At 39.0% G+C, this 17086-nt stretch overlaps 1 protein-coding gene across 1 annotated transcript in view; it reads right to left on the bottom strand.

Annotated features, from left to right (window-relative positions):
* Nucleotides 1–5255: 5255 nt before the first annotated feature.
* The window catches only part of TFAP2D (transcription factor AP-2 delta), a 53706-nt gene continuing 41875 nt past the window's right edge, over nucleotides 5256–17086 (bottom strand). The window contains exon 8 of the mRNA XM_025890707.2: nucleotides 5256–6587. Within this exon, the coding sequence (XP_025746492.1) occupies nucleotides 6368–6587 (220 nt within the window). The 3' untranslated portion in view covers nucleotides 5256–6367. The remainder of the gene's footprint in view (nucleotides 6588–17086) is intronic.

Below are 17086 nucleotides of genomic sequence, written 5' to 3'. Positions count from 1 at the left end.
AAGATTTCTTGGAAGAGTCACATGCATTTGTTTATAGATTGTCTATAGCTACTTTCAGGCTAGGATGGCAGAGTTGATTAGTTACAGCAGAAACGATATGGCCTGCATTACCTAGAATATTTACTACCTGGCCCTTTACAGAAAAAGTTTACCAACCCCTGGATAGACATATACCCTGGATAAAGATAAAATGGACTTGGTTAGATGGCTCTTGGTCTTCGCCACAAGTAAAGACATAATACAAGGTGCTATTGCCCAGGGAGAGTGTGTGGGGTGAGAAGATAAAAGATCCCAGTGTTTATGCACCTTATTAACTTTTATTGACTGTAAGAACATCCTGATTGGACTTGGAACACTAAACAGAAATATCACCGTAAGGTCCTTGCTCCAAATACCTCTTGACATGAATGAAATAATTGAGGAAATACAACGTTAAGGGAAGAATAGCTTTGAAACTTACATCAGGCTTTGGCAATAACTCACATGTACACGTTTACTTGTTTTTATTCTTTTCTGCCTCTTAGGGGATTATTTCAAATTTTCCTACATGTCTTGTTCCTTTTGAATTCTCTGTGATGCAGATGGGAAGTAGCTCAAGTATAGTTTTTAAGTGTAGTAGTTATGAATGTCTGTCTGCCAATTTGGATATATGAGAAATGTCACTTTTTTCTGTGACGTGATATAATTTTTATATGTGAGCCTTCATTTTAAATGTGGCAGAAATTTAATCTTCTTCCATTTAGGGTCTTCTTAGTCCATTTAGGGTCTAATTTTTATATGTGAGCCTTCATTTTAAATGTGGCAGAAAGTTAATCTTAGTCCATTTAGGGTCTTCTTGGGTTGCATCGATGTCCCACAGGTGGGGGAGGAGGGCTTATGGAGAACCATGTTGTGTGGAGGAACATATGGTCTGTATCTTTGTCTACTGATGCTTCATCTACTGGCACCTGCAGAGAAGCCCACTCTTGTGTATTGTGGGAGGCTGGGGTGGAAGTCTGCAAGCCATCTTTCTCACAACCCTTTGCCAGCTGGCTTCTAATTGTACTCTGACAATGGTAAGAATTCAAAGGAAGGAGGAGGTAAAAAGAATGCTCCATATAGTTCTCGTTTCTGTCAACTTCCCTTGAGCAGAAGCAGAAGGTTCTGGCTCCAGCCCCCAACCTCCTGAGTTAGCTGTGCTCTATCCCTTCAGAGGTACCACCAGCATCAGTTTCTGAGGTTCAAGTAACAACCGTGGAGAGGAGGGATGTCTCAGGATTTCCCAGAGGCAGGTAACCTCACCTCCTTCCTTGTGTCCTTCCATCTATAGGGGTGGTCACTGCTTTTTTCAATTCCTAATATTTGGGTGATTCCATGTCTCATTTTTCATTCTTCCAGTCTTCTAACACCTGTCCAACCTATTCTCTTTAATAAATCCATTCTCCTTGAAATCCCTAGCAGGTTTCTGTTCTCCTAAACAAACGCTAACTGATGTGCCTGGATTCCCATCTGGTCTTTGGCACATGTCTCAGGTTTCTCCCGGGCGCGCTCGTGTCCAACCTATGAGGACTCTGTATGTTTGTTGGCTGCCTGGGTTGCTCCTGCGGGCACCTAAAATATCCCCTTGCTGATGCATCCCTCTGGCGTGCGGGAATTCCTGCTGCTTTGTTGCCGGCTTGCACCCACATTGTCCTGGTACCTCTGCACCATGTTGAAGAGAAGCTCTTTGGGAGAATGCCTGCGGGGCTAAGATCCATCTGCCTACACACACAGCACATAGACAGCTCTGCTGTTTCTGCATTCTGCTGGGAGTTCTTCCTCCCTGGCCTTTCCTCTGGGATGGGGACGTATTTCCCTCTGACCCCAACCTCACCCCCAGGACATGGTCCATTCTTTGAGAAATCAATCATAGCTGAGCTTCCTTACTTTTTGTCTCCTTCTTTCCCCAACATAGGGACTATTTTCTGGTCTCGTGTGTGTGTATGTGTGTGTGTGTGTGTGTGTGTGTGTGTGTGTGTGTGTGTGTGTGTAGGAAAGAAAAAGCTCCTGACTGAGATGCTTTTAAACCTCAATTCCTCCTTAGGGCCTAAGATTTTTAAAACTGCAAACTTATACAAAAGTTCAACTCTTTTGTTACCTGCATTCCATCAGGTCACATTCCTGCCTTGAGGCAGTACAGACAAAATGTTAGCTGCCCAAAGATGGGGGAGGAAGGTAGGAATAACCAGAAATACAAGGTGCATCTGTCAGTTTTCAAAATAGCATCCTGCCCCAGATATTTTTAATTCACCCAGAACCATAATGTCTCTTTTCCTAACCATCTTTCCCTGTCCCTGATTGTAATCCCCACCCCTCTAGTCTTTCCCCCTCCTCCCCAATTTCCTGGATGGTGCACCAGTTTGTGTTGGGGCAACTTGTGCACATTTTCACTATGACACTTACCATATTCTAACGGCTGGACTCTTCACAGAGGACTGTGAGAAGCTTGCAAAGAAAAAAAAAGGTTCTATTTTACTCTGTATTTACAGCCTCTAGGACAGAGCGGGGCATATAGAAAGTGTCCAATAAACTGGGGATAAACTGATTTCTTGATTTTAAAAATTGTTTGTCCGAACTAAGTATTAGAGACAATAGCTAACATTCACATAGCACTAACTATGCCCTATTTGCTCTTAGCAGATGGGATGCATTAACTCTTTGGTTTTGACAGTAAATATGGGAGTAGGGATCTATTATTGTCCTCACTTTACAGAGGGGGGAAATGGGCGTACAGAGAGGTCCCGCACTTTGCCTTGCCAAGGTCACCCAGTAGCAAGTGGAAAAAGCCATGATTTGAACCAGGTTATTTGGCTTCAGAGTCTATGCTCCTACTCACTAGGGCCAGGCCACGCTTATTGACTTGGCTTTTATAAGGACACGGTGTGCTCCTTGTGTAAAGGATTCTGATACATTTTTTAAATTGCACTGCTCTAAAATGCCTCCGAGGCATAAAAGAAAGAACATATAAGGAAATGGAATTATGTTATTTTACTTACCATTAACAAGGATAATTTACTGATACATTTACCTTAAAAGCACCAGGTGACAGAAGGTCAAATTCCTATCACTGTCACAGTAGGGTCAGGATGCTCATAGGTGTGCTAAAGCGTCATGTTCTGTCCCAGACATTAAAGAGAATATACCCTCAAAGAAGGAAAAGGAGAAAGGAACTGCAAAGCCAGAAAGAATTATCCCTATTTTAAAAGCATCTGAAAAGAAGGGAGCAGGAGAATAGACTAGGAATCTTGCCAAGGGCTCTGATCTTTCCAGAGGAGACAAATATAGAGTAATTCAGTTTCATTTATTTTTCTAGAACCACTAAACTTAAGTCAAATGGTAATTCTAATGAAATAGCCATGGAGATGGCATTTAAATTGGTTACTGAAACAGCCTTAGACATTTATTTTGATGGGAATTTGGCTTAATCTTTCACAAGTTTAAATATAGAAATTGTACATTTATTAATTGTGATTGAGTATGAAATTTGGACAATTTTTCTGGGCAAGTAATAGTTAACCTGAAAAACTTTTCCGTTGCTTTATTATTTCTTATAACACTGAAAATCAAATTTTTATGAGTTGCCTTCCTTTACTTAAATTATGATATTGATTATAACTTCACTTTTGTTAAAATTCGGATACCTACCTAGCGTTCTTTATTGTTCTATACTGAGTATATCTACTTGAAACTAATGTGATATAGTGAAAATGTTATCTTATTCAAATAAAAAGAGCTATTTATAAATTACTATGGAAAAAGCAAGCCAGATTGAAACACTGAGTATTGGGGGAAAAAAAAAGTAATAGGTCCTTTGGCCCATTTTGGACAAAGAACACACACACATTCATTTACTCATTTATTTAAAAAGTGTTGAGTACCTATTATGTACAAGGCAAAAGCTGGTATGTTAACAATGTCTGTTAGAATATGATATTAAATGACTCTAAACATGACCAGTCCATCAACTCATTTATGGCTTAATGGCTGGTTAAGTTAAACAATGGGTGCTGTCTCTTTAAGGCTCTTAAGACACCCAGAATCCTGGTAAATAATATGCACTGTAGTTATTTATAGCTATACTTTTGTTTCAGAGGCTAATAGATAATAACACCCCATTGAGGTGTTAAGAACCCCAGCTAGTCACAACTATGGGTGGAGAAAGTGGTACTATAATAAGCCAGATCTAATTTTTCATCTGATTATTGGTGAACATTTGACATGGTATATAACTACATTAAATATCTAGCAGATATCCATATCAAAATGCCATATTAAATACATATGTAATTGTTAATAATAAAAGGAGTAAAAGAAAGCTAATGTGGAAATTTCATTAAGGAAATATTAGTAGCCCATATTATCTGTATAGAGCCTTCCTATTATTTATTAAACTGAAATATTCATCATTTTTGTTTCATGTGTATATTTTACAACATGGGAAATTTCATGTAAAATGGAATCATTTACTTTGTGATGAAATTTGGAACGGCAGCAGAATCCCTGCTTTATTCTATTTTATTTCAAAACTTTTTAATCCATGAATAATGGTAAAATTTTAAAAATGGAACTAGATAAACACATGAAATCACAATTCATTACTTTTACATTTATTTTAAGCTCTTCTATGGTATAACTATAAAACCCCTTAGTAGTGTCTTCTCTTAACTGAATTTAGTTTAGAAAATTTAGAGTTTCATTGATTCTGTTTCTTTTCTGTACAAGATTGAAGATAAAGATCAAATAATTTTAAGAATTATTGTTAGGTAAAAATATTTAGTGTGCTCTCTCCATGAAAAATCTCGAGCAGTTTCCTCTCAATTAAAAATAATACTAATATTTCCCATGGGATTATAATATGGCAGAGACTTTTTGAAAGTAATTGAAATGCATTAGTAAGAGGACAATATTTTCATGCTGAACTTGTATCAGTAGTCCAGATATTATTAAAATAATTATTTTCATAGACGATGACCTACATCTTTATTTGCCTAGAAGTCTGAAAATTGTTAACAATAGAAAGGTCAGTACAATGTGGTACCAAACAGGTTTCTTGACACATTCAGGTTTAAATGGACCAAACTTTCATTCAATTAGCCCGGGGCTTTTGCAGCCAGGAACCTCTTGTTTTCAGTGTCTTAACTAAAGGACAATGAAGGTATAAGAACAAGCTATAAAAGAAGGATCTTAAAAGCAAAAGTCTTCTCTGATCATCCTGGTTTTGTTTTCTTTATTGAATGCAGACCCCAATGCTTCTGTGCCTCTAAAGGTTTAGAACACAGCCATGAGGCATGTTGAAGAAGCATAAAGATAGAAAAAGAACGGCTCTCACTGTAACCACACAATCATTGGCCACTAGCGCTTCAAGGAGCCTTCACGAGTCCCCTGGGCTCCCCTCTTGTCTCTGAGGGGCAAGCGTTCCTGGAAACATCACTGTTCCTATTCCCATGCTTTTCCAGGCAGAACAATAGCACTGCTTTCCTTCGGGAGCCCAAGAGTGGCAAAGCTACCCTTTACTGTGTCCATCCTGCCCCAAGCCACTGAGTGCAAGTCTATTTCCTTGAACTGTTAGGCTGGGGATGTGAAGAAAATGAATAGAAGAGTGCATCTCTTAGCTCTTCCATATTATGCTGTCTCTTCTTAGTTATGGGTTGGGGGAGGTCCTAGGGTGGGGTGGGAATGCTCACACATAAAGAGGGCAGAGTTTTCTGGAATTTTTAAGTACCACCAAGGCACTGGTAGTTAAGTGGGCTAGGGGTGACCAAAATTTTAGGATTTCTGTCAATCCATAGGACAAAGATTCGTGACTGCCCTTTTCAGTTCCCAAAGCATTTATTGATGGATTGTTTGCCAGACTGGTCTATTTAATGGAAAGAGGCACTCTTCTGTTACCAGGGGATTAAGTGAAGAAACACTGGAGCTGTAAGCACTGGTGGCGGATTCCAGTTGGTCATGCTTTCTAATCCCTAACTACATAGTTGGATAAGAAAGTGCATCAGTTAGACGTGAAAAAGCATGTGCTGCCCCTCCAGAGTCCAGAAGTGCTTAAAAACTGTGATGTATAGAATCCGGAACAATAAGTTACGTGCACAAAAAGAGTTTATCATAACATAAAATTAAAAAGTGACAATTTCATCACACGGTTACACTGCTGTTTTCCTTTTTTTTTTTTTCTTTTTTTGGGGGAGTTTTGTCCTTTTTGTTTCATTTTTCATTTCCATTTTTGTTTTTTATGGAGGGTTGGGGGAGGGTAGAGATGTGGTCCACTGAAGATTAATCACCCTCAATGATATATATATTAGAAAAAATATCAGCAGCAAGACTCTCTAGAAATAGATTCTGTTTGATGTAGCTAGTCTGTCTTTTCTGTTTTGCCCTCTTTCACGGCAGCCTCTGAAGTTTTCCGCAGGGGGGCTTTCTCCGAGTTGGCATGTCCTTGGCCAGAATCCGCCGCTCCGCCATTTTTGTGGGTAGTGTGTTTTTCCAAGTAGTTCAGCATCTCACTGAGGACTGTTTGGAAAGTGCTTAGGGCTGCACATATTGCTGGAGTCCCAAAGCCATGAGTGATCAAACTGGAAATGAGAAGTGGTAGGGAAAAAGAGATGAACAACTTACAGGATGATACAGAACAAGTATTTGATCCAGAACATTCAATGAAACAGGACAGATAGAACACAAGTCAATGTATTGCTTTTGACCATAAGACATTCAGGATGCATTTAGAAGATTTGTCACTGATAGACTTGATATACACTAATGATCAGCCAGCCTAAGTAATTAACACATGATTTGGCTCTGATTCTCTCTCTCATTAAAAAAGCCAAAAAATTACAACTTTCTGTGTGTGGGGATCATCTCATTTTTAAGAATGACCTATACGCTGGTATGAGCACAGATCACACAAGCCTGAGTAGGCTTGATGGCTAGCTGTTCCTCTAACTTCATTCTTCTCTTCTTCATAGTAACAAAGTTTTATCTGGGTACACGGTCATCTAGCTGGAGACTACATTTTTAAGCTTTCCTTGCAGTTACATTTGGACATGGGACAAACTTCCCACAATAGAACGTGAGGGGAAGTGTTGTATTTGATTCCCGCCTGCTTAAAAGGAAATTGAGTGCCTTTTATTTTTCTCTCAGAATAGTTAAGCAGCTCTGCAGATGAAGACAACCACCTTGGTGGAGGGGGGGGATAGAACAAGACTGAAGAAGCCCACTCAGCTTCAGGGTCCTCAACGAGAGAAAAATAAAAGTCTATCTTACGTAAGCCGCTCTATGTTTGGGTTTTAACAGCTAACTAGTTAACTAATAATCAGAAATAATGAGAAAATGTAGGGAGTGTTGTTGGCAACTTCAGCACAGGTAACCCTTCCAGCCATGACAAATGTCATCTCTAGCTGAGCAAATACGTAGTTGCAGATTCACTCTTGTGAACAGAAACCGCCTCCTCCCTCAGCTTGTTCATTTGGTCGATTGTTTCTGAAGTGAAACTCTGCCAGGTTGCTTCCCATAATTAATGCCTTGTAATAATATAGAAAGATATTCTTGACATATGTTATGCATATGTTATAATGTATACAACAGAGTATACATTCAATAAACAGAGCTATTAACTGCTCACCAGTCCTAGTATCGTTGTTACGACATTTGCAGTTTTTAATCATCCTCCATAATATGTTAACTAGCCCTCGTAAGGTATATAATCTTTAGGAGCAAAAATAAGGAGATTTTAAAACAATGCAAATGAAGGACTAACGGTCCAAGGTAGCCTGCTGATATGCCAGAGTGGTGATAATAACAGGATCTATCACATGGAATTGCTTATATTAGTCCATAAAAAGGGCTCAGGATGATGCCAGACCTATAGGAAGTGTTCAATAAATGGTAGATATTGTTGGCTATGGGATATTCATGGTAAGAGCAAAATTTTCTGCATGTCTCACATTATACTCCACAGGTTGCTAGCATCTTTCATCTGAACATTTTTACAAAGCCTGCTCTGTGCCTAAGTCATAGCAACATATATTACAAAGGCAAGTCTTCAGTCTTCAATTATTTAGAAAATAAGAATGATTAGTGCTTAGACAACTATGCTTGCCAAAATTTGAAGTATAAGACATCATCATAGTTCAAGCATCTGCATATCTTTGCTACAGTATCTTGCATTGCTGAGCTGGAAAACTGACCTCAGCTCCATTTCTCAATGAGAGAACTAGAAGGGAATCCATATGCTTTGAGATCGATCAGGGAATCTGGACAACAAACGGAATTGATTGGCGTGGTGGAAGAATTAATCATGGCTGCATCCACAAAGACAACTGAGTGAAGCCATTCATTAATGTCGAAATGCTTGGCTCTGGTTACAAACTGTCTTTCTTGCTCATGCTTTATTCCTGTTTTGAGCTCCTTGTACCCACTGGATGAATTTTATTTTCCTCTATAGTGCCATGTCCTCTTGGTGGGGACCAGCCTCTTTATCTATGGCAGAGTATGCAGAATTTAGTTTCACTAGGTTAAATATTAAAGTTAATAAGCCAGTATTTGAATTTTGAACATATGCCGGGCCCTGTTCTATGTGCTTCATTCTGTATCACCTTCTATAATCCTGGAAACAACACTAAAAATGAGGTATTATTTCCATTTTTACAGATGAAGACACTAATGCGCAGAGGTAAGTAATTTGTCTGAGAAATCTAATATTCTGTATTGCCTCTGTGCTTATGTTCTCAGGATGTGGGCGTGTTTTACTTTTTTTTTTTTTTTTTTAAGAAAAGTCACATTCTGTTGGCAGTTTTAGCTTAGTTTCTCAAATTTTGTTCTGTAGGCAGATTTGTAGGCCTGGAAGGTGAGAATTCTTCTTACTCTTTTAAGATCGGGGTTTTGAAAAATCAAGTACAAAATGAGTAGGCCTATAGAAATGCTTTAATTCTCCATGTGGAGAAGAGGTGTCCCCATAATGAAAGATTCTTAAGCTGGTCTCCTTTCTTGGCTGATGGCCTTGCTTGCTTCTATAACAATGCACTATTGTTAGCAGGATGACCGTCATCTCTGCCCTGCACTGAGAACCAGGCATGCCAAGTCTTCACACTGGCTCTGACTTTAGGCACTTTATGATCTGGAAGAAGTTATTTAGCTTGGTAAGATGACAGTGGTCTGACTAGGACATCTGCAAGTTCTTTCCAACCCTAACCTTCAATCCACAGATGCTAATGCTCTTTTTAAAACCCAGGACATGGAGAGAAGGTTATGGATATTGGAAGACCACTGGGCTGAACAGAGAAGTCTAAAATTGATTGTGGAATCTTCAACACGAGAAAAGTAACTGTTTATGTTGTATACCTGAAACTTAATATAACATTATATGTTAATTACACTTAAATAAGAATAAACAAAACTTTAAAAAAAGTAAAGTAACTGCTTGAAATGTTATCTTTCAACATGGGAAACCACGTAAATTGTTAGTTTTCTTCATTTAACATTACTTGCACATCAAAAAACATGCATGGCGCACTGCATAGGATGATAATAAGTACAAAAGATAGCTTCTGTTCTAGCAGTTTTCAGTGAGGTTTATTAATCCAAGTAATTAAAGTAATTTAATATTGTATTAGAATAGCACAGAAAAAAAGTGTGAAATCACAGGATGATTAAGAGGAATTTCTGGAAATATCATGTTATTCTGTTGGCCCCAACCACTTTTTCCCAGTTGTCCTATAAACTGAATAATAAAGTCTATAGACTGTTATAACTTGGCATAATAATTTTGAGATTCATCCATGTTGTGGTGTTTATCAGTAGATTACTTTTTATTGCTGGTTAAGTATTCCACTGAATGGATTTATTACCATTTTTTCATATAATGGGTCCTTACAATTCTGAAGTGTTAATATTTTAAAAAGGGAAGTGACCACAGAGGTGTTTAGTAAGGAGCCCAATAAAGTAACTGTAAAAGTTTTTTTTTAAGTAATCTCTACACCCAATGTGGGGCTTCAACTTACAACCCCGAGATCAATAGTTACATGTTCCACTGACTGAGCCAGCCAAACACCCTAGTAACTATTTTTTTTTAACTAAGTGTTATTAAAGGACTAACAATGCACTTTACTATAGGATTTAAGCAATGCATCTGACAAAAATTTCCCCAAATACCATGTGATAAGTTGAGAGGACAAGTGAGTTAGATGGGAGCCGACTTAGGGAAACTCACAGCTGGTTGGGCAATGATGCTCAAAGTGTAGACTTAGGGCATTTGTCAACCTTGAAGTGTGTTTCCAGTGGAGTGCTGTAAGACTCTCCCATGCATCCCACTCTGCTTGCCATGTTAATTGACAATGTGATTGAAGGCATCCTAGATTTAAGTGCTGGCATTAAAATAGAGAGGAAAATTCCTACATTGGATAATGGAACCAAAATTTAAAAAAAATATTTTTGTGGTAAAAAAGCATTGGTGGTGGGCCAAAAAAAGGTGTGAGATTTAGGGGAGATTAAGGAAAACATATCCATTTACAGTATGCTGACAGAGAGATCTGACCCAAGAGCAATTCTCAGGGAAGGGCTCACCAGATCAGTAAATCTAAGTTAAAAAAAAGGAAAGCAAGGGTCAAAATCTGAGGTTTGGATCACAGCTAGTCAGGCTTACAAGTTGTATTCACCCTGAACTATCCTCTCTCTCTCTCTAACTAGATTCCAGCTCATTGATTTCATTTTCCTATTACTAGTTTCACACTGAGGAGCAGGAAGGTTCTGACAACTTACCGTGAGCAACACAATTACCTACTGAGAAAATCCAGACTGCTAAAGTTTATGGCACTCGATGTCAGAGAAAATGCAACTTCTATTTAATAGTCATGGTCTTAATTTTATTCATGGTTTTATAAACTCTTATTCTGCTAGATCTCCCAATTAACACTCTCAAGGGCATCTTTGTGCAACATAAACCAGCTTTTCAAATTGGCTGAGCTCAGGAAGACAGTAACTATGCTGAATCCAAAAGGTGAAATTCTACTTTTGACTTTTCCCCTGAGTGTTAGGATATGTTCACATTTCAGCAATTGGAGGGACAGCCTAGAGCAGAACCACAATTTTTAGGGAGAGACTATTTTTGTGTGTGCACATGCACCTGCGGACTTACACTGTTTTTTGTCTTTTTATAAGGTGGCATTCTGGAGGCACCTGGGTGGCTCAGCCTGTTAAGCATCAGACTCTTGACCTCAGCTCAGATCATGATCTCAGGGTTGTGAGTTCAAGCCCCAAGTTGGGCTCCATGTTGGGCAGGGAGCTTACTTAAGATAAATACATGAATGAATGAATGAATGAATGAATAAAATAAAAATAAAATATAATATAAGGTGACATTCTGATCTCTTCTTGACCAATGGGCTTGACCTGAATAAGATTATAGACTTCAACTTTTTAAGGGAAATGTATTGCAACAGTTCAAACTGTATTCTCTACCAATAGGGCTAAAAATGAAGAAATGGAGACAGAAATGACAGAGGTAAAAATTGAAGATGGAAAAGAAGAAATTGCTATTTGAAAGAGAATAAATTATAATGCTGTCTTCTTTTTCCCTGTGTGGTTTTGCTAATAAGACAGTAGGAACAATCCAGGTTTAACTCAGTGTTTATGCTTGTAAACTACTTGCCATGAATGATAAGAATCTAGCAGGAAACTTCTGTACAATAGAAATTTCACAAACTTCTCTTCACACCTTGTGATCTCTCATTAAGTACATTTTTTACTTGCGGCTAAGGCCTTATAAGTTCATCTTAAAAATCTCCAGGGGTGGCTGGGTAGCTCAGTCAGTTAAGTGTCTGCCTTCAACTCAGGTCATGATCCTGGGGTCCTGGGATTAAGCCTGGCATTGAGCCCCACATGGAGCCCTGCATCAGACTCCCTGCTCCATGGGGGGGCCTGCTTCTCCCTCTCCCTCTGCCTGCTGCTTCCCCTGCTTTTGCCCACGTGCTCTCTCTCTCTGTCAAATAAATAAATAAAATCTTTTATTAAAAAAAAAAGAGAAAATCTCCAAGGCTTCAGTCCTTACTTGGAATATAAATTAATAGAGGATTCTGAAAAGACAACTACCTAAGGAACAAGAGCTATTTTACTTTCTTTAATCTAAGTAAATATGGTTTATACTTCAGTAGCTTTGTTGTATGCTAGAGAATTGTTACAAAGCTGTTTCCATATTGTTTTAGCTGTCCTTCAGAAATGCTTTATCATTACTTTTAATCGATTTGTCTAAACTAATTTAAATTAAAACATTAAAGCTATTTTCTAAAACATAGCCTAAAGCAAACGCCTATGGAACCTTCCACTGAACTCTTCCTATCTAAAGAGTTGGGCTTAGGATCCAGCACATCCTTTCCAAATACTAATAAGGAAACACTGGTTTAAAATGTATTGAAAAGGTGGGGCACCTCGCTGGCTCAGTCAGTAGAGCATGTGACTCTTGATTTTGGGGTTGTGAATTCAAGCCCCACATCGGGTGTGGAGCCAATTTAACAATACCAACAACAAAAAGTGAATAACAAGGGCACCTGGGTGGCTCAGTTGGTTAAGCGACTGCCTTCGGCTCAGGTCATGATCCTGGAGTCCCAGGATCGAGTCCCACATCGGGCTCCCTGCTCAGCAGGGAGTCTGCTTCTCCCGCTGACCCTCTTCCCTCTCGTGCTCTCTATCTCTCATTCTCTCTCTCTCAAATAAATAAATAAAATCTTTAAAAAAAAGTGAATAACAAATAAATAAATAAAATGTATTGAAAAGGAAATGGCAGCCTCATTAGTATTTCCTACTGAAGACTAGGTCACTCAGGTGTGTCTGACAACAATGGATGGCATTTTCTAGCTTTCTTTTGGGATACAAAAAGCTGAACATAATTAGATACTACTGAGCTACAAACTAGTAGACTAAACATCAGTAGAAAATAGCCCATTGTCATCATTTAGGTAATCAGAGTAAAAGCTGACTTCATTTCGTCAAATTTCAACTTTCTACCTGGAAAATGTTTGACAAGCAAACATCTCTTCCTCTACTTCTTTCGGTGTATATAAAGGCTGAAATAGTTCGGGTTATTATTCTCATTATTTTGTTCTGTTGCATCATTCCAATGGGTGTTTGCTATCATGTATCTTTGATTTCCTGAATCGCATACAGATACCACTGACACCAACCTCCCCTCTGTTTTTTTTGGCCTCCGGGAGGCATGCAGGCAGCAAGATTTAAGGGGAAGACAAGCCTCCTTCTCTTTCCCTCCTGGATTATTCAGCTACTGCAGGCTTAGGTCCAAATGTAGCCTGAGGCTCAGTCTGTACTCCCCACTACGGTTTTAGGTGGCAGCCAGAAAAATGCCTTCTTCCACGCATGAGAACAGTGGTGAGGGCAGCAGGCTGGGGAACAGCCTCTGGAGAACACCAACAAAGGATTGTGGGGCTTCTCCGTAGAACCTTACTTCTTTTCAGAGCTGTGAGGGTAAGGCACTTCATCTCTCGGAAGCAGCACAAACCCTGAATATAGGCCATGGACAGAGACCTCACCCTGAGGAAAGTAGCTGGGGCTTATCCTCCCAAAACTTGATGGCATCTATCCTTTGTAGCCTAACCGGCCGTGGACACAGAGGAAAAGAGAAACTGTCTGACGGTGCTTATTTTCTACATAGATTATATTGTCCCATGGCCCCAAGTGCTTTTCAAATGGAGTTTCATTAAAGTGTATAATTAAGGTATACAGTTCTCTGGTGGTGAGAAATTATTGAAATCTACTCATTAGCAAGGCCTTGACAGCACTCACAAACATTCTGTGCTTCCTTCAGCTGGTAGTTCTCAACCTTAGATACATAGAAAACTCACCTGGGGAGCTTATGAAAAAAATATCAACATGTGGGTCCCACTCCAGAGATCCTGATTTAATTCGCTTGGGGTAGGTCCAAAACATCAGTATTTTTTAAACAGTACCTATTCAATTTAAATGCAGCCAGAGAGTTGGGTATGTTCCCTTAGGGCCAAAAAGTAACACCTAACTACCATGTCTGCTATCCTTCCCAGGAAAAAGAGAATGAAGAACTTCAGCATTTCCCCCAAGAACTTCTGTAGAACCTTAGTTTCATGGGCTGTTAATAGTGACTCTGAGAAAAAAAGAGTTCCTGTGATCATGTCTTAGAAACATGGGGTTCTTTCTTCCATTCAGAAAGGGTTCTGGAAGCTTTTGATATGCTAATGTATAACCGATATACTTCAAGCACATTACAGTAGGCAGGGTTTCCCAAACCATAAAACACTTGACCATGAGACACTTTCAAGGAGCATCTCATGGGTTAGGTCCCTGAAACCCATCCTAAGTGCTTCCCACAATCCTGTGCTGTTTCCCCAGACTGTCCTCCAATCCATAGCTCAACAAAGATAGAAATTATTTAAATAAAAATTCCCAAATTTCTTTACCAGCTATGCATTCCCCAATTATTCACACATGTTGTTTTTAGGGTGCCACGTTTGGAACTTGTTAGAAATAGTTGCCTCTGGTTTCTGTTGTTTGAATTACTAGTGTCCTAAGTGCTGCACCTAAAAATCATTTCAGATGTCATCAAGTGACCTTCAAGGGATGCTTTTATATATGTATCTCCTGCAGCCTTTGGTTTGGTGCCATGCAACTTGTGAAGTACAATAAATATTGGCAACTAATTTAATTCTTCAATTTCCTGCTTAATGTTAAATGAACATTAAATAATGTAATTTAATGTAGGTTCATACAAGAAGTTCATCATAATTCCACTTGTCTGCTAAGGGGATGAAAACTGTTTCCTGTTTTATTTTTAGTCTACATTCTTACTAGTGAAAATTTTATTTCAAGGGAGACTATTTTTACTCTTATGTAAACAGAAACTGTCCGTATTTAACTAGTGAATAAGACCTGACCATTTACAGGTATGTTTTTCTTTGCAACTGGGAATGGCACACAGGTTTTGAAGTTTAAGTTTTAAAGTTGCATTTGAACCTTACATAAAGAAGCTTAGGTGGGAAATATAGGATTTTTTTTTTCTTCACAATTCAGGCCCATTACTTTGAATATTCTTAAACAAAATGGTCCTAGAAGTCCTCTTGAATTGGCAGAACTTCCTGAAGGAGGCTTAATAATTTTATTTCTTACATGCTAAGGCTCATTGTATGATTTATTTCATGATGTTTTCTTTTGAGATTAGAGATTACATTGAAATTTCTTCATTTCTCTTCTGACACTGATGAGTGACTTCATAGGATTAATAAAACCATCCACTGCTGAATACCTTCCCTACCACTTTCCCATTCCCCCAAAATGAGAAAAATAAAAACAAAAAAACCCCATATGCACACTTTGGGCTCCTTGGAGACAACCAAACAGGTCACATTCAAGTAGAGACACACATGCTTTCCTGAGTGAGCTGCCAAGCATATGGTGCTCAGAAGACAAGTAGCTGAGTTGACTGGAATTCATGTCATATGTGGAACATAAAGAAAAGGGGGATGGATAGTCCAGCAAGAGAAAACTCAGACACCACAGCTGTCTTTAGAAATTGGGAGAGAAATGGAATTAAACTGACTGTGGAAGTCCCCCAAGGAGTGGGACATTAGGGAGACAGATGTTGCCTCAATGGAAGGAAGACATTTCAGATAGAGTTGTCGGAGATAGAAGGGATGTCTGGGCAATGAAAAAAAGAGTCTGTTATTGAAAGTTTTTGAGCCTGGAATGGGTGACAAGCTGACAAGAATGTTGGACAGAAGATCCAAATGTTGGAGGAGAGTGGGAAATGTAAGGGGCCTTCCAACATTGAGAATCAATGAAGAAGATGTCATCACCAGCAAATAGACAGATATCTGGGAAGTGCCTATATATTTCTTATTTCCAGGAATGATGGGAGGAGTATTTCTCCCATTTCTATGGGAGGGTCTATTTCTAAGAAGGTGTGATGTCAATTCACTTTTTGACTGCAACGGAAGAATTAAGCATATTGATCATTTCACTTCCCTAGCCCATGGTTCAATTAAAACACCATGGCCCTGGGAATAACCCAGTGGAGAATACATCCAAGACCTAATAGAGATATTATCATAATCCACATTGATGAATATATTTACTGGGTACATACTATGCACTAAGTACTATGGATAGATAGATGAAAGCCTTTCCTAATTACCCCAGGTAATTACCTATATTGTACTTAATCCTTTCTTACAAAATCTCTCATATATTATAAGTTTTTGTAAGTAATTTTCCTCTGCATTACAAGTTCCTAAAGAATGAGACAATCCTTGAGTCCCAATCTTTGCACCACTGGCCATTACCACTGTAAAATACAAGAAATAATAACATTTCAGGCTCCTAAGATGGGTACTAGGAAAGAAAACTTCCTCATTTTTCTGATAGACTGCTTTTTCTGAGTGGAGCATTAAAGATAGTCTAACTCCCTCTCCTTACTTATGTTGTCAGACGTGATTTCGCTTGACTTCAGATTCAAGGTGATTAGGAGAATGTAAGAGACCAAGAAGGGAAAAGTTGCGAAGACTTCCTTGAAATTGCAAAGAGGGGAGTTGCTAATACTGCAGAAAATGAGGCCCCTGGGCTTCTGTCTGAGCTGGGTCTGTTCTGTCTGTGAGGCCCCATGCCACCTTGGTCTAATTGCCATCCTTGTTCCTGGGAATTGTATCTGTGGGGTGTTGTGTAGATTTCAATCAATTCTCGTCCCCCTTCCAGTAGGCGTTACAGTGTCTGCTGTGTTCTCTACACTTTTGATGGTACTCAGTAAATTATAAACAATGAATAAGCCCGACTGCTGTCATTTTGATGGAAACAAGCAACTTTCCAGGCTATAGACTGTGAGAAGGGTCACTGCTGTACGGTTTCCCAGAGCACACAGATATGGCAACTACCACAGGAAACTGGAAGTAGTTATCTGTGCTTTATGAGGTCAGATCATTCCCTAGCTTTACCTGGACATATTCAGTGGGCCGAAAGGAAGCCACAGTCCTCAAGGTACTAAATCAACCACCCTGTAAGGAGTAATTCAAGTGGTCTACACTGGGAAGGGTATTTTGACCAAGTAAAA

This window comes from Callorhinus ursinus, unplaced genomic scaffold (assembly GCF_003265705.2).
Source record: "Callorhinus ursinus isolate GAN/ISIS: 27379988/994484 unplaced genomic scaffold, GSC_fseal_2.0 scaffold22, whole genome shotgun sequence".
NCBI classification, from domain to species: domain Eukaryota; kingdom Metazoa; phylum Chordata; class Mammalia; order Carnivora; family Otariidae; genus Callorhinus; species Callorhinus ursinus.
Note: the sequence above shows the minus strand (reverse complement) of the source record. Positions and strands in the feature narration are given on the sequence as shown.